Genomic DNA, 18,057 nt, shown 5'->3' with positions numbered 1-18,057 from the left:
GGGGTTACGTTCCAAAAATGACCCGCGATAAGTGAAATCCGCGAAAACTTTTTTTTTTTTACAATTAGCAACTATTACATGTATACAAATACAGTGACTCACGTGTAGGCCGTTTCACTGCTCTTCAGACTGGGCCGCTGCATCCTGACTGCGCTCTGCAGTGTTCTCTTCTTTTGAAGCCCGCGGTGCAGGTGTGTTTGTTCGGGAGAATAATACCGTCTCCATCCGTACCATGGTCTTGTTGCGGACAGTTACAACCCTTTTTGCATTCGTATTAAAATTGACTGCTGCTGTCGTCCTTATGTTTTTTTCCTCCTTCTTTATGTAACGAACGGAAGATTCATTGATTCCGTAATGGCGAGCAACGGCTGCATAGCTTTTACCTTCCCTTAGCATGTCCAGAAGTTTAACTTTATCTGAGATAGGTAGCATCTTCCGCCGTTTGGGCCCATCCGCAGGTGCTTTTGTCGGTCCAGGCCGTTTCGTCGACATTATGGGTTTAGGAGATGTTCGAAATTACAAGATAATTTGGCCAACTTAATGTAAATTTGCCAAGCTGTTTTATGTACGTACACATAACTGCACGAGACGACAAAATGATAGCACAATTCGTAGCATGTTTTGATACAAGAAGCGGGAGTGAGTTTTTAGCGAATCAGAATGCAGAGCACAATGCACCAAAAAAAAAAAAAATGCATTATGAAAATCCGCGAATCCGCGATAAGTGAACCGCGAAGTGGCGAGGGATCACTGTAACTCCAAGGAACATTGATATTTCTGGCTAGAAATTTTAATTCATGATGCTTGTGTAGGCCTATAAGTATTGCCATGAAAGGATTTTCGAAAAAGTATAGCGCCACCTATTGGCCTAGGTCAATGCAAAATTTCTACATTTAGATGTCCATTTCCTAGCCCTTTAATCTGTTCAACTTCAAATCTGGGAATATAAGACGTAAGACTGTGACGATGGCTCACAGTAAGAATTGGGAGTTTTGGACCAACTTTGTTGCCGTGACGACGCCATCCTCGCATGAAAGTTCGAGCACATCTTCTGAGCCTTGGCAAACTCCAAAACTCTTGGAAAGCTCACTGAGTGTCCTAGGTGATGACCTATACAGACCTGATGTAGAGTTTTGGATCAAAAGTGAAAAATTCCCTCCATAGCGCCCCCTGGAAGTTTTCGACGAAGCGGCGCCGGCACCATGTTTGACCTACAAGTGTGGTGATTTCTTTAACAATTGTATTCAAGGGAGACTTCAAATAAAGTCTCTGGGGACCATGTTTTAAAACAAACAGGAAGTCAGTTACAATTGTTTTGGTGTGACACAACTGCTTTGATTCAGGTGCACTTAATCGAAACCACAGCTTTGAGACAGCTGTGCTTATTCATCCTGCATATCAGCAGAATGGGCATGAAAATAATGAATCAAGTTGGTCAAATGTCCCACTGTGACCGACATGACCTCACTTCAACATGGCACGTGGGGCAGTGGGGATTCGAACCAGAATATTTGTGGCTCACAGTGCATCTCAGTAATCCATACGACACTATCACCTGGTGATCTCTTCCTGTAGTGGCCATTAGTCCTCCTAACCAATAAATTGTTTTTGTTGTCTAATTATTAACTAACTTTACATTTTATTGTGTCTTAGGGAGCCAGGAGAAGGCAGCATCCATCTGAAGGAGAACAATGTCTGGGGACATTTAGCTTCTATAGCTTGGAAATATTCTGTTACAGTTGATATAGCTTGTATCCCATGCAATAAAAAATAAGAAGTCCTTGCATACAAGTAAATACATTTGTTTGCCAATGTATTTATTGACATTATCTCCTCTGCCTTAAGATTGCAATATTACTTTTAGCTGAAAGTACATGGCTTAACTGATTTAATTTGAATTTACCAATATATAATGCCATGGAGGAGAAGCGTATCACTAAATGAAGTGATAAGGAGAAGATTATCCTCCCTATCTGTTTTTTGGGGGTTTTAAAGCTTTTACTGTTAAGTGCAGCAGGTTGCTAGGCAACGACAGCAGCCCAGGTAAAGCTGATGACGCAAGCAGGAAGTCCCCCCACATTTCAGAGACCGCTCGGTTCAGCCTACGCGGTTGTCCCAGGGCTACTGCAAGGGTTGGTGAAGGCTGGAGGCTACAAGGATGCAGCCTAGGCAAATAAGACAGCTACAGTGTTGCTAACATTTTAAATAAATAATGTCCATAGTATAACATACAGAGCTCTCTCTGTTCCTCTTTTCTTTATCTTTAAAAGTTCTCTTTTAACACATATTGTTGATATATTTACCCCCAATATACAATACACAAATACATGCTGTCCATACATATTACAAATTTAATTACACAACAACAAACAGCAGCAACAGTAGGAATCGGAACATTGAAATTAACAATAAAAAAATTAAAATCTTCTTTAAAGATCTCCTCTGTGTCAGGATCCGCCTCAGCCATCTCACTGTCCGTCAAAGCATCTGCACAGATTAAATAGGGAAAATATCTATTCTTTGATAATGTCATCAACAAAAAATACATTTACAATTCACACAGCCAATCAAAATATTAAATATTCAGTTCATGAATTTTCATTAATGTGATAATAATATCAGATGTAACAAATAATATGGCATGTTTTTGTCTTAATCCTAGTACGTGTAAGTCACTTTGGATAAAAGCATCAGCTAAATGAAATATTATGTAGTGTAAGATGTAAGAACTGCTTTTGAGTTCATTCATTGCAGATTGTCAGACTTACCATCACCATTACCACAGCGTTCCTGCTCTTGGACCATTAACTTAGCCTTTGTGGCTGCTACCTCTCTTCTAAGGTCCATCAATTCTTGCTTCATGGCCTCCACCTGTTTTTCAGCCGCTCGCCGCCTCCTAACCTGCCTCACCAGGACCTGCATGACCTTTAGATTGCAATCTTTAGATTGCACATACAGGTCCTGGCGAGATACCGCCTGATCAAGGCACGCATACTGAAATTAAAAACAAACAAATGTACATATTGATCATTTTTTAATACCAACTCGGTTCTATGGTGCATATTATATCATATCAAAATGATTATTATAAATTACAATATCTGTGTTCTGTATTGTAGGATTTCTTTCAAGAAAAATATGTTTACAAATGTGTGTTTAATGCACAACTTCAACCATGATGCCAATGAAGTATTATTACCCATCAATAGTTCTATAATGTTATACAAACACAAAGAAATAGATAATATGCCACTCAAATAAATATCAACACATGTACTTACAGTTTGAATTTGGCACGCCTGCCTCACTTTCTCCACCTCCTCATCATTTATTTGGGGGAATTTCGTTGGACTTTGCATTCTCTAATGATCAACAAAACACGGTACATAAAAGATAAAATAACTCAACAGGCCAAACACTACATACCACATTTTCAACATTAATTTCCACAGATTTCAATGTATAACAGAGGTACTACAATTTCAGGATTAACTACTTTACCTAACAATTAATTTCAAACAAGACATTTCTCTCAATCTCTGGAAAATACATAAAATGAACGATACTTCTAAACTACAAAATAGGTAGTGCACAATATAGCTCTGAACAATAGTGTCATTCATTACAACATTAGCATTAAATAAAAAATACTCATGGATACTTACAAATGTATAGCTATACGTAGTGCACAATAAAGCTCTGAACAACGGTGTCATTCATTACAATATAAGCATTAAATCAATATACTCATGGATACTTACGAATGTATAGCTCGGTGTCAGGAATAGAAATAGCGCCACTCGTCCTCTTTCAAATCCTGCTGACGGTTAGCTGCGTTTCGACTTCACCGCAAAGCCCCTTCCATCACACCCAAGCTGATTGGGCTATAATATAGCTCCTGAAGTTCAAAAATGCATTATTTTATTATTACAATTAATTAATACATATAAACTTTGTGTTCAAGCGTGAAAGTTACATAGAAACTTAATTAATTCTTTCTATTTTTAAAAAAAGCACCGCCGACGAAAATGGAAAGAAAAAAAAAAAGCGAGTGAGCCTCTCACTCCGGCCACCGTAGGCAGACAGCTAGCTATCAGTCCGGCTGCTAACTGGATTATGACAGCTGCATACACAGTTTAAGTTTTACCATGTAGAACGGTAACATGAGATATTATTCTGGAAGCATTTATTTCTACAAGTGGGCTAGAGGCTGGTGGAAATGACGTGAAAGGTTTTGTTTGGCCATCGGATACTTTCTAATGAACGCAAGCTAGCTTGCGCATATTACAAGGTAAGTAAAATAAGTTGGGCTGTCTGAATGATTGCCTTAATCAAAGGGATTATTGCCATCTACGATTACTTATTAACTTGATCTAGATCAATACTGTACAGAACCTTTTAATACAGTTAACGCAACTTCCGGTGGTGGGCGTTGTGTCCAGACGAGAGACCACGCGGCTGCGTGTCAGCAGTCATTTAGAAGGGAGAGAGCGACACGCCAGTTTAAGATGGAGAGAGCTTTTTTCATTGGAAGTAAAACGAACAGAGACAGGACATACAGCGGAGACCTGTGCAGAGAAATTACTCAGGGTGTCAACCAGAAGGGGGGTGAGTGACAAACGGACCGCTTTAGTACTGATATTGCCCGTAACATGTTGGTATCTGCTAGGCTAAGCTAAGCTGCTAGGCTACTTCTGTCAACATCTATCCTGCAGAGGACCGCCCTGTGTACCGTTGTGGTTTTGAAACGTCCTGGCAAAACGTCAGGAGATTCTTACTTCAAAGGCAGTTGTCAAGTGATGGAGAGTTTAGAGAAAAGTGCACGAGGACAGTAGGAAGAGTCGCTTGTAAACACGTTCCACACGTGTGTTAGTTTGGTGTTCCAAAATACAATAGAACAACATGTATTTCAGTATACATGCTGTCCGAAGTGAATACTCGTTAATTTAGACAAATTTGTTTTGAAAAGTAAAACGCACGTTTAATCGTGATTTAATTAATTTAAAAATGTGAGAAATAAAGGAGACAAATTAAGTCAGTGGTACAAGTAAATGAAGAACATGTAATATGTGCGGTCATTAGCTTTAAATAACAACGCTTTTTGCCGTGAGGTTAACCACCTTATTTGTGCAATTCCTTTTACGGTCCGTATTCTTAAACACTAACGACTCTTATTTTGACAACTTCTACCGGATGTCACTATGGTGTTGTCACACTCCGGCTGGGGCATGCTGCAGTGAGGACTCAGGCGCAGAGTTTCTTCCATCCAAAGTGCTCTTTATTCTAAAAAACCAATAACGTGCTCCAACGACGAGGGACATATAGACAATGACGCGACAAAGGACAACAGGCACACAGGGTTTAAATACACAAGGGAGGTGCAGGTGATTGGACACAGGTGGAGACAATCACGCAATCACAAGACAAGGCAGGAAGTGAAGTTAACCCAGGACCACAAGAGACATGAAACTTCAAACTAAAACAGGAAGCGAGGCCAAACCGTGACAGGTGTATATATACGACTCTCCAACGGTCACTCTTCCTCTTTGAATTTCGTCGGATTTTCAAGGAACCACACCCTGAGCTCTGTACTTTTTTAAAAATTGTACCCTGCTTAATCCACACAAATACTTACACTACCACACACTGAGAGATACTCTTGATTCCACCAATCGACTGAAAACTCTTCAGACTAACGGTAAGTTTAATATTATAATCATTCATGAGCCTCGTCCATTTTGCGCTTTCGAGCTAACGCGAGCTAACGCTAAGCTAACTTAAGTTTGCCGAAGCTACATTCTTCCTAGCCGCCAGTAATTCTGAGGGGAACCAACACAGTTTAGCATAACTACTACGTTCACAAACTAATCGAGTGTCGGTTATTTGCAAGACAGTGCACAAAGTATCGGAGTTGGTAGTTAACGCTTTAGCTCTGTTAGTTAATGTGAGCATTCACGGACATATTTGCGCGCGCATGTCGGCGCGGAACTGCTGTGTGTGGGAGAATGGAGTTTTTATTATAAAGGTGGGGGAAACACTGCTATCACGTAACAGTTTAAATCGGGTCAGTAGATCGGTCGCTTTTACGTTCACCATCCACTACTGCCCTACTTGTAGACCTGAGTGTATCTTGTCATTTAAATATTAAATATTGGCACCCAAATACTTTCAGATGCCGCGCGGAAAGTCCTTCTTCCGTTCTGAGGCTGCCAAGTTTCGCATGGCAGAGCGGAGCTACGGTTCTCAACTCCAGCAAGGTGGGAATAGCTATTGTCCTGTTATCATATAATATTTGTTCTTAAAACAGCACTCCTATTACATAAATGACATTAGGCTTACATAGGCTGTGGCACAGGTCGGCGTCACTTTGTGCGCCCATGGCCAAAGTCTTCCCTCACTGGAAGACAACGTAAATTGGTCATTCCACCCAAGTTTCCAGACAAGAAGGTAGTTTAATTTTACAAGAAATGGACAAACTATTTAATTTAAATGAATGTGTAGTTTTCATTCACTCCCTTTGGTTGTTCCAGTTGGTGCTTGTTCTCGGATGCTCCCACCTGCGTGCAATTGCAGATGGATTTGTGACAATGCCGGACGGCATCCTCACCTTTGGCTTCCTCTCCATCCCTGGGGGGAGCGCAGCTGACCTGAAGCTGGAGATTGAGAACACTGTGCTCCAAGCAACAATTTGACAGCCAGTCGTTCCGTCAGTGAAGCAGGAGCTGATTTTGCCAAGCTCATGACCAGTGTGACCAAACGCTTTCCTAATGTACGTGTTTTTTTGTAATTATAAATCTTTTGGTATGAGCTGCAATAATTTGTCATTACTGAATGTAATTCATAATATTACGTACATCTTTGTTCATGTAGGTGTTTGTCCTGGACTTTCCCCCACGCCTCAACTGTGAGGTGAAAGACCAGGACCTGTTGCGACAGGAATTCCGTGATGTCACTGCACGGATGAGTAAGTTTATTAAAGACTGTAGATTACATACACTGTAATGGATATATGGTTATTGCTTTTTAGGCAGATACATAATTTACAGTTTAAGTAACCTTTAATTTCCTTTTCTCTTTCTCAGGTGTGAAGTACTGTTCCATTGCAGAGTACTTTCCACTCCAAGACCGTAAACTTTGGGTCAGAGACGGCGTAAGTACATGCTGTTTTGATATTGCACATGGAAAAGTTCTACATACTGTTATGTATTTGATGTTGAATCTACATTGATGTTTTGTATATTCGCTTGTTATTATTTATTACAGGTGCACCTGAGTGATGATGGTGGGATGAAGATCCTGGTGAAGTGGCTGGCGCATCACTCCTATCAAGTAGGCCTTTTCAATAATGCTCTGATGCCACTAAATTATGAATCAATTTTCTTTTGCTTTAATGTTTGTCTATGTATCTAAAACAAAGTATTATTCTTGTCATTATTAGACTTCACCCCCCGCCTGAGCCACAGGTTTCTTTCCAACCATCAGTGCCAGTTGTCACTCCAGCACCAAAGCCACAGCGTCCTCCCAGCACACGCCGAACCGCAATCACTCCAGAGCCCAAGCCATCACTGCTACCTTCAACTCCAGCAGTGAAGCCACTGGTTTCTCCCAAGCCATCACTGCTACCTTCAACTCCAGCAGCGAAGCCACTGGTTTCTCCCAAGTCATCACTGCTACCTTCAACTCCAGCAGTGAAGCCACTGGTTTCTCCCAAGCCATCACTGCTACCTTTAACTCCAGCAGTGAAGCCACTGGTTTCTCAAAGACCATCAGTCCCCCCACATGCACTCCAAAAATACCACGTCAACCAGATCTTGAGTGGTCAATTGTTGGAAGGGGCAGGAAGGTAATGGTTCACTTTAAAGAACCAATATTTCCAAAACACCTCATCAAAGTGTAGGTTAAAGGAAATGTACTTGTGTGGGATTAAAACTATTCTGTTTGTTATTACAGAGGCAACAACCCGGCCAATTCCATCTAACATGCGATGCCCCCAAAAGAAGGCTGCTTTACCATCAGGTTGGTTGTTTGTTCTTGTTTAAGTCAAAGCAGCATATAATGATGAAGTATGCCAGTATGGTTTGCCTTTGACAAAAGGGATTTGTTACCGTTGTTTCTACATTTCCATTTACCAGGAAGTGCTGAAGGAGTGCTCTGTCCTGCTAAATCCCCTCAAGTTTAGTAGGGCAAGGTTGGCAGAAATGAATAAGATTTCTCCATCGCATCTTCCTAGCCGGAAGATCTGCACACCAGCTTCTCCACAAATCAAAAGGGTGTCCATTCTAATTGTCTTTGTTGAGAATCTTATATGGTAACTTGTCATTAAAGAATGTAATAGTTTGCACACACGACTTGTTGGCTTGACGTTTTTCACAGCACTGAAGTCACAGTCAAAGAGTCAGTCAAAATGTGCTTGTGAAATAAAACTTGTTTCTTATTACAGAGGAGACCACCCGGTCAACCAAGGAGGAGGATCCTTCATAATCAGGTTGGTTATAGATATATATTTTTTTTTTCTAAGTACCACACAATGTTATAACATTATACTAGTAGAGTTGGCTTTTAATAGGTTCATTTTTGACATTCTTCTTTCAATGTCTACATTTTTCAGGATGAGGTGAAGGATTGCTCCGTCCCGCTAACCCCTGCCAGGTCTAGCTTGGTGCCGTTGGTGAAGATGGATGACACTACTCCATTGAATGTTCCTAGCCCTAAGGAATGCACTCCAGTCCCTCCACACATAACAGAGGTATTTATTCATAACACGAATCGTTTAAGAATGCAGAGGTTGTTTTGTTGCAGCATTTGGGGGTTTCCAGACAACATACTAAGAACGTGCTTGTATTTGTTTGTAATTATCGCTAGGTGGACACGTCACCAACTTCAACAGAGGTGACGGCCAGACCTCAGCCTACCAGAGTTTCGGTTGCTGTCAAAAAAGAGGTTTGTCAACTTTGTGTGAAATTAGCTTGTTCCAATCATGTTTATAAATTGCAGTTCCTTCTAATATTGTTGGTGTTTTTAAGGTCCAGGCAGCACCAGGTGCAGAAGAGACGGCAGGGTCGTCTTCTACTGGTGTTCCAAAAGAAGCTGCCTCCGTCAAGGTTAGTCCCTTGTGTGGGAAATGGGGAAGGGAGAAAATATACACTCCTGTTTAATAACTACAACTGACCTCTATATAATCTAGGTGGTATTCGATGTGCAGTCATGGATTTTATGTTTTACTAAATTTCATTGAATTGCAAATGAGTGATTTTTAGTATTTTAGTCCGCTTCTTCTTGTGTTGAAGAATATAGATATTTCCAACCAATTTTCCCCTGCTAATAAATACAGTGTCTATGTAACTTAAGTGATGGGCAGCAACCACACAGTTGTAGCACGGCTCACTTGTGAAACCATATATAGAAACATGCTTGTTTTTATTTGTCTAGTTAATGCCCTTCTTTTTGTAGGTGCAAACGTCACCCACCTTTGCGGAGGTCGCTGCTCAATACCCGGTAAGTCGTGAAGGTCAGTCGTGCACATGTTCAGAGAAAATGCCCCCACCCGTTGTTGCAGGGACTCGTAGAGAAGACTCACTGCATGATGATGGAAATGTATCAACTGCATGCAGTGTTGCCGCTGTAATAAAGCATGTCCTGGCTCCTGTGTGTACCTGGAAAGCATCAGATATTGATGACATCTCTACAGAAGGTGGCAAGTTAAACATGTTTGTAGCTGAAGCAGGTAAAAGTAGTGACGTTAAAGGGAAGTGCACCTTGATTCAACAGCATAGTGTCTTTGGCAGAAACTTTAAGGTAAGGATTGGTAAACCGCAGCAAAGACATTTCAATGACTCTGCTGAAGAGCCTGAGTTGCATGAAGTGCTACAAGAACACTTGTTGAGGGATGGCATGTGTCTGTTGAACATGTATGGTGTGGTTTCTGCAGTTATTCATCACGACAAACACTTGGTGTTTGTTGATTGTGGGTCACGTGATGCATCTGGATTGGCATCTAGTGTTGGCACACCTGTGGCTGTCTTCAACAGCAGTCTTCATGACCTGATGCTTTACATCAGAAATCTGAAGGAGTCATTTGGCGCAAAGTGGTACGCCATCAGTAGCATTTCTGTGAAGGAGCATACTGTGGAATGTGTAGAAGGGCTTTCAGACAGCGACGTGGAAGTTGCAGTTCACCCTGAGGACAGCCGTCCTGTCAGTGTTGAATGTCCTACAACATCTCTCCAGGGATCGTTTCATCAAGGAGACAGTCAGTTTGAATATGGCGGACTTCAGTGCATGGCCGTCGGTTTGGTGAGCATAGCAAAACACTCAACTCACTGTGTGTTTTCATGGCAGTCCAGCGATCTGGATGCCCAGCAAATGAGTAAAGCCAATTATAAGGACAATCTGTTATACAAAGAAAATGTAAAGCAACTTAGTAAAAATAAATACCATCAAAACCACTTGCACAAAGAAAACAAAAAGAAACAAAGCATAAAAAAATATCAACAAAATCTGTTGCACAAAGAAATGTTAAAGGAATTTAGCAAAAATAAATACTGGACGAATCCCATTTACAGGCAGAAAGTGAAGGCAAGGAGTAAAAACAAATATGGAAATATTCTGCATAAAAAACGTGTTATTGCACGTAATAAAACAAGGTTTCAACAAAGGAAAGAACAGTCAAAACTGTTTGATTTTGTCATGGAGCAGTTTTCTGAAAAGGTAAGAAAAGGACCAGAGTTTGTATGTTGTGTTTGCAATCGACTGCTTTTCGAATATCAGGTGTCACATTGGAAAAATGACTATGGTAACCGTGAGGACATAGCTTTAATTGCTGAGAAATGTATCTCACGTAATCATTTACATGAATGTGATGATGATGATTGTGTAGTACCATGCAAATGGCTGGATATGGGTAGAGGAAAGCTATGGATCTGTTACACATGTCATTCTAAAATTAAGAGAGGAGTAATGCCACCTGAATGTGTACTGAACAATATGCAAGTTCATCCCATTCCAGAAGAACTGGCTTGTTTAAACAGCTTGGAACCGCATTTGATTGCTTTGCACATACCTTTTATGAAAATGTTGGCTTTACCTAAAGGAGGTCAAAATGGAGTCCATGGACCTGTGACGTGTGTTCCAGCCAATATTGTTGAGACTACTAACTTGCTTCCACGTTCAGAAATGGACGGATCTCTTTTGCGTGTTAAGTTAAAGCGTAAGCTCACTTATAAAGGCCACTATGAGTATCAATTTGTAGATCCCTTACGCATTAAAAAAGCACTGATGGTTTTGAAAAAAACTAATGTATATTATAAAGATTTAGAATTTAATGAAAATTGGCTAAATGATTTTTGTAGAGAAGAAGACAAAAATTTAGATAATGATGCCGAAAATGACCAAACCGCTCCAGATATTAGTGATGAGCTATTACATGATCGACAACAGCACTGCATGTTTCAAGACACGTGTCTGATGCCTGTCGATATTGGTCAAGAAGTATTGGATCAGGATTTTGACAGTACGTTAAATCTGGCTCCAGCTGAAGGCAGCACTCCAGTGAAATTATTAACAGATATTTCCAACGAAGCCAAGAGCTTTCCTGTATTGTTTCCACAGGGATCCAATACATTCCATGATTATAGGCAACAAAGATTGACATTAGCACGATATGTGAACCTTAGACTGCTGAATGCAGATAACCGTTTTGCTAACAGTGTGGAATATATCTTCTATTCACAGTATGTATCAGAGGTGCAACAAGTCATATCCAGTGTCTCAATAGCATAACGTAAGGGAAAAGCAGGCCATAACGCCAAATCAGTTGATGTTGATTTACTGAAGGATCAGGAAACTTTAAAAAACTTGCTGCAGTTTGATGATGGTTTCCGTTTCCTTAAGCCTATTCGAGGAACCCCATCTTTTTGGCAGGGAGCTCAACATGACCTCATGGCTTGTGTGCGTCAACTTGGGGTCCCTACATGGTATTGTTCTTTTTCTTCTGCAGATTTACGTTGGAAGTCACTTCTCACTAGTATTTTGAAACAAGAAGGTAGGACACAAACACTAGATGATTTAGAATGGTCTGAGAGATGCGAACTTCTGCGACGCAATCCTGTCACTGCGGCAAGGATGTTTGACTATAGGTGGCATTGTTTTTTGCGGGAGGTACTCATGTCTCCATCACAGCCAATTGGCAAGATAATAGACTTTTTTTATCAGGTGGAATTCCAACAGCGGGGGTCACCTCATGTGCATTGTCTTTTCTGGATTGAGAATGCACCAAAACTTGATAAAAACACAGATGATGAAGTAGTTCAATTCATTGATAAATATGTCACCTGTGAATTGCCATCACAAGACGAGCCGTTAAAGGCAATTGTGACATCTGTGCAACAACATTCAAAAAGACATTCAAAATCATGTAAGAAAAAACACAATTTGTCGATTTAACTTTCCCAGGCCAGCATCCACTCACACTTTTATATGTCGTAAAACCGAGGAATGTGAACAAACCTGTCTGTGTAACGTAACTCCTTTGACACTGTGTGGATGTGGACATAAAGAACGTTTAGCTGCAGAAGAGAAGAAGAGGGCACTTGCGAGGAAAATGATGACATCCATTAAGTTGGCTCTGTCAAATGAGGAGGCTAATTTTGGTTGTGTAGCGGAGTTGTTTGAAGCGTTGGGGATCAATCAGACTACGTTTGAGGCAACTACAACTACAACTGTGTTTCCAGAAATACACATGTTGTTTTAAAAAGAGACATTGATGAAGTGTGGATCAATCAGTACAACAGGAATTTGTTAAAATGCTGGGATGCAAACCTTGACATTCAGTACGTGGTTAATGCCTATGCTTGCGTTGTGTATATCATTTCATACATCTCAAAGGCAGAGAAGGAGATGGGATTGTTGTTGCGAAATGCACACAGAGAGGCATCCAAGCATGGCAATGTCGATGCTAAAGATGCATTAAAAAAGTTAGGAAGTGTTTACCTGCACAACAGAGACGTTTGTGCTCAGGAGGCTGTGTATCGGTTGACGGGCATGCACCTTAAGGAATGTTCGCGAAAGGTTCAGTTTGTGCCAACAGGAGACACTACTGTGAAAATCAGTTTTCCGTTAAGTGTGTTAAAACAAAAGGCAGACAAGACAAATCTCTCAACGGCAGACATGTGGATGACAGGCTTCGAAGACCGTTATAAGAACAGACCAAATTATGCCGTTTTCAATGATATGTGTCTTGCATCTTTTGCATCGGAGTATCGGGTTTTGTCAAAAAATGAACGTACAAACAATAGAATTCAACTCAAGAATAATCTCGGTTTTGTTGTTAAAAGAACAAGGTCTCAACCTGCAGTTGTCCGTTATGCTCGCTTTTCCAAGACTAAATGTCCAGAGAAATTTTTCCAAACCATATTGCAGTTATTCATGCCATATCGTGTTGAAAGCCAGTTAAAACCATCTAACTGTGAAACGTTTCAACTATTTTACGAAAATGGTCATGTTACCTGTAACGACGGATCACGACAGTCCGTGAAGTCCATCGTTGACATACACCGAGCACTGTTTGAAGTTGACTCGGAGGAATTGGATATAGCACAACAGTGTATTGATGATGTTGGTGTTCTGGAGGATGCGTGGTGTGAACTGTGCCCAGAACAAGAATTGGAGCGGCTAGAAAGTGAACAAGAGCGCAGAGCCAATGACACGGTAGATGAGCACGTAGAAAGTATTCCTGATCTTGCAGTTAGTCAGCAACAAGTGGCACATTTGCAAAACTCTAAGCAGAAATGAGGGGTTGAAATTGGTTCGTAGTCTGAACGATACACAAATGTCCATCTTTTATCAAGTAAGAACGTGGTGTTTGCAAAAGGTAAGCGGTCAAAATCCAGTCCCCTTTCATGTTTTCATAACCGGTGGTGCAGGAACTGGAAAAAGCCACTTGATCAAGGCACTTCAATACGAGGCAACGAGGTTACTCTCCCCACTGGGTCGTCACCCTGATGAACTGTGTGTATTGTTAACTGCTCCAACAGGCATTGCTGCATACAACTTGAATGCTTCAACCATTCATACCACGTTTAGCATTGCTACAAATGTCACACTGCCTTACACCCCTTTGGGTGAGGAAAAGATAAATACTTTGAGGGCCAAATACAGTAACCTTCAAATTGTAGTCATCGATGAAATTTCAATGGTTGACCATAGATTATTGGCATACGTACATGGTAGATTACGACAAATTAAACAGAGCGGCAACTTTTCCCCATTTGGTAATGTGTGTGTGATTGCGGTTGGAGATTTCTTCCAGTTGCCTCCAGTAAAAGGTAAGGCTTTGTATGTTGATGATTTGGGAAACGATCTGTGGTCTACCAATTTCAAGATGATTGAGTTGACGGTGATTCAGCGGCAGAAAGACACTGCATTTGCTGAATTGTTAAACAGATTGAGGAAACGTTCCAAATCAACGCCCATGCTGCCAAGTGACACCAGTTTACTTCGAACATTTGGAAAAATTACTTTCTTGGCTGGAAGGAAGGAGTACCACGATCACTATCATGGGAGATTTTAATGACGACATTAGGAAGTCATCTACAATTTGTGATTTTATGACCGACAATGGCTACATCCAGGTTGTCACACAACCTACGACTGAGAAGGGGACATTGATTGACCATGTGTATGTTAGAACTACACAGTTTGAAGTGAAAGCAGAAGTCATGCCAATGTATTTTAGTGATCACGAGGGGGTTGTGTGTTCTTTTACAACTAAAACCTTCCACAATGTCAAGGCATAATCTATGCCCTTTATTTATTACTTAATATCATGGTCTTCACCTCATTTTAAAGTTTAGTTATTATGAGAGACATAATAATTTCCATTATTTCTCTTATAATCTAAAAATAACACTTTCTATGAAATGTAATTGTAATATATTTAAATGTTGGTCTGTCATGTAGGTCTCATTAAATGAACATTGTCTTTGCAATTTTTATCATGTTATGCATGTTTGTGTAAATAGTTTTAAAACAAGGTTCTTTTACTGCGTTTCAACAGCAATAACACTGGCATGTATTGATGGGTTAGACCCCTTTTTAAAATTTTAATTTAATGCATTTGTTTAATAATTTGGTAACGGTATAGTATAAGGTATATGGTAAAATTCTATACTGCCACTAAAATGCTGTTGAGATGTAGGTTTGCTTTACCTTACATGTTAACTAAAAGCAAAAGGCACTGATAATGGTACTCCTGGTTTACTGGGATGGGGTTCAATTCCCTACGGTGTCCTTGCATTTTTTGGAAAAAACATGAAAGTTGTAATCTCAAACCAATTTAGAACCTGCACTTTTAAGTAGGGCTGCAACAACGAATCTTTGAAATCGATTAAAATCGATTATTAAAAGCGTTGGCAACGAATTACATTATCGATTCATTGTGTCGCGCGACTATTATCTTTGAGTATTAAAACAATGTGTTACTGTTCTGAAACATGCGGAGGAAGAGAAGCCAATGCGATCTAAATATTTCACACTGAAATGGGGGGTGCGGGTCCTAGCGGGCAACGGGGGGGGGGGGGGGGGGGGGTGCTGCGGTTTTCTTTGCAGCGGCAGTAGTTTTACGTTCTAATCGCCGCGCTCGACTTCAAGGTGTAACCTTTATTATTGTTCGGTCTGAAACAGCGCGCCCAGTGACGGGTGGTGCAGCAATATTGATGTCCGGGTGGAAATCAGGAGAAAGGTCGGTCCGGGATATTTTCGGGAGGGGCTTTGAAATTCGGGAGGGTTGACATGTCTGATTGTAAGATATGCAAAAGCGACATGGCCTGGCACGGGAGCACCACGGCAAGGATTCATGATTTTGTGCCTAATATATTTAATTTGGCGGCTGTAAAGTATACATCATGCGATGTGTGTATGTTTTTTGTGTTAGTCCATTTTATTTGCTTACTTAGGGATGTTCAAGGAGCAATCTGTTAGTGCAAAACATATTTAGAAAGTGCACAGTCAGTTCTATTTTTCAATAAAGGGTTGGAAATTAATGTTTTTACATTTTTTATCCGATTAATCGAACAAATAATCGACAGATGAATCGATTATTAAAATAATCGTTAGTTGCAGCTCTACTTTTAAGTCTTACTTTTTGCAGGTCTCTTGCAGCTCGGCAACAGCCTCGTCTTGGTGGATTCTGTTTGTGAGACCACAGACTCAGGTTTGAATGCCACCCCCGAGAGTGATTTATTTAGTCTCTTTTTGACCCGCGAGTCCGGCCGACCGCTGCCCACCCCGACGTGCGAGGAGAGGAGAAGGCCCGTTCATCGCTGCTTGCAGCTTTAATTTGTGTTGTTTTTGTAGAGCCGTATGTAACTGGTCTCCATGTATCTCAAAGAAGCCATCTCCTACTCAAATTGTTAAAATGTCCATGAATAGTGCCTGAAATAGCGTAAAATTGGAAAAGCAAAGAAAGTCACTGTCCGTGGCTGTAGTGGAAAAGTTTGAAATCAAATGAGAAGGCTGAAACTAGAAAAAACACATACATGTTGCACCGACAGCTTTTAAATAATACTTTCAGGTTTTGGTGTCAGTCATTGTTGTCTATAACTGTAGTGACTGACACCAACCCCACTAAGCACATGATGGATAGATGATATTTGGTTTGACAATTATATACAGTTCTGGTCACATGTTTACATACAATTGTAAAAGACATCATATATCATGGCGGTCTTGAGTTTCTAAGATCTACAACTCTTATTTTTGTGGTGGAATGATTGCAGCACATATTTTTTTGTCACAAAAAATATGATGAATTTTGGTTCTTTTATGAATATATTTATACATGAGTGCTAGTTCACTACATACAGTCTGGCCTGCAGGGTCACGCCTTCCTTCTTCCACCCAACCCACCCTGTGACTGACTCTGGACAAGACACACCTGTTTCCACTCAGCCTCAGCCCCTTTGAAGTGAATATGTGGAGGTCTAAATGTATGTGGACACCCCTAATGGCCCTTTCCAATTGGTCCAGCAACATGGCTGTTGGATCTGGGATGGCTGCAGTAAAGATTTCCACTGTGGCTAATTCGTCAAAGGGATTACGCAGGTCTGCAGGGGTTATTCCACGGCTCAGGAGTTATTGGTATGGGAGTCATACATAGTTATCATGTGAATCTATCCTACCTTTCTGCTTGATTTGGAATGAGCTGCTTTTAGCTATTCATAAGCTCAAGATGAAACTATTCCAGGTCCATGAGAGGTTAGGATCTTTTACAATCAGTCGAATATTCCTTGGAGGAATTTTTGATAGTTTGATTTAGCTTGGCACTGCTGTCAACTACGTAGCAGTACCATTACAAAGATTGACCATGTAATCTGTTCAAAATGGATTTTAAGTCATCCATATTGAAAAAAGTATTTAAAAGTCCAAACTGACGTAATTAACTACTTGGCAATGAAAATCAGATGTAAAAGACTGATGATTTCTTCCAGCTCATACACTTGGATCAACCAACCAAGAAACTCCACACTCTGAATGTAAGACAACAACAACACAGTGTGCGATGCAGTTAATGAGTTTAAAGCACAAGACAGCATCTGTCTCAGGCTCTCATACTGATGGGTAGGGCCAACAGTCATTGGAAACAAGCAGCTTCCCACAGATGTTGCTGTCAGATGACAGTTGCTGGGCATCACCAGACCTGCCAAGAAGAATGGAGAGCTCCCACTTTGCACCTGATGGTGCACGCTAAGGCATTCAGGTAGGCCTGGGAATTCAGCTCAGCCCCTGTCAAGCCAGAGGAAACCACATGGAGGGACCGCCAGCCAAAAGAACTCAATAACTTCACCGTGAAATCAGCCCACAATGATGTTGCACTTTATTAATGAGGATTGTGTGCGTGCGTCTGAAGCTTGTGAATGTTCCTCAACAGTATGTGCCCGCCCGTCCAGCTGCCTCAACCACTAACCCCCTGTGGTGGCGGGCGTGGTTTCAGCTCGGCTGCAGGGGGGGGAGAGGGGGAGTGGCTTGGGGAACAGTGCCAGGTGAAAACAATAACGACCAGCT

General features: G+C 40.9%; 1 protein-coding gene and 2 long non-coding RNA genes across 3 annotated transcripts in view; 2 read left to right on the top strand and 1 right to left on the bottom strand.

Moving 5' to 3' along the window:
* Positions 1-18,057, bottom strand: part of LOC134132835 (uncharacterized) — a 391,917-nt gene that overhangs the window by 360,604 nt on the left and 13,256 nt on the right. The window lies entirely within an intron of this gene.
* Positions 6,096-6,575, top strand: LOC119229246 (uncharacterized). Its single transcript, XR_005121597.2, has 3 exons — positions 6,096-6,257; positions 6,344-6,447; positions 6,531-6,575. It is a non-coding gene; the product is annotated as an uncharacterized LOC119229246 (long non-coding RNA).
* LOC119229147 (uncharacterized) lies at positions 6,735-10,045 on the top strand. The gene is made up of 8 exons (XM_062564857.1): positions 6,735-6,769; positions 6,871-6,964; positions 7,083-7,150; positions 8,609-8,746; positions 8,863-8,940; positions 9,024-9,101; positions 9,451-9,495; positions 9,929-10,045. Exons 1-8 carry the CDS (start codon positions 6,740-6,742, stop codon positions 10,043-10,045), a joined length of 648 nt encoding a protein of 215 aa, XP_062420841.1. The 5' UTR covers positions 6,735-6,739.

This window comes from Pungitius pungitius, chromosome 10, assembly GCF_949316345.1.
Source record: "Pungitius pungitius chromosome 10, fPunPun2.1, whole genome shotgun sequence".
NCBI classification, from domain to species: domain Eukaryota; kingdom Metazoa; phylum Chordata; class Actinopteri; order Perciformes; family Gasterosteidae; genus Pungitius; species Pungitius pungitius.
The sequence above is the reverse complement of the archived record's forward strand: the minus strand, read 5'-3'. Positions and strand labels throughout refer to the sequence as shown.

Coding starts and splice junctions, on each gene's coding strand:
- LOC119229147 (XM_062564857.1), top strand. CDS start 6,740: ATGACCAGTGTGACCAAACGCTTTCCTAAT. Junction 6,965..7,082: donor TGATGTCACTGCACGGATGA/GTAAGTTTATTA, acceptor TCTCTTTCTCAG/GTGTGAAGTACTGTTCCATT. Junction 9,102..9,450: donor AAGAAGCTGCCTCCGTCAAG/GTTAGTCCCTTG, acceptor TTCTTTTTGTAG/GTGCAAACGTCACCCACCTT.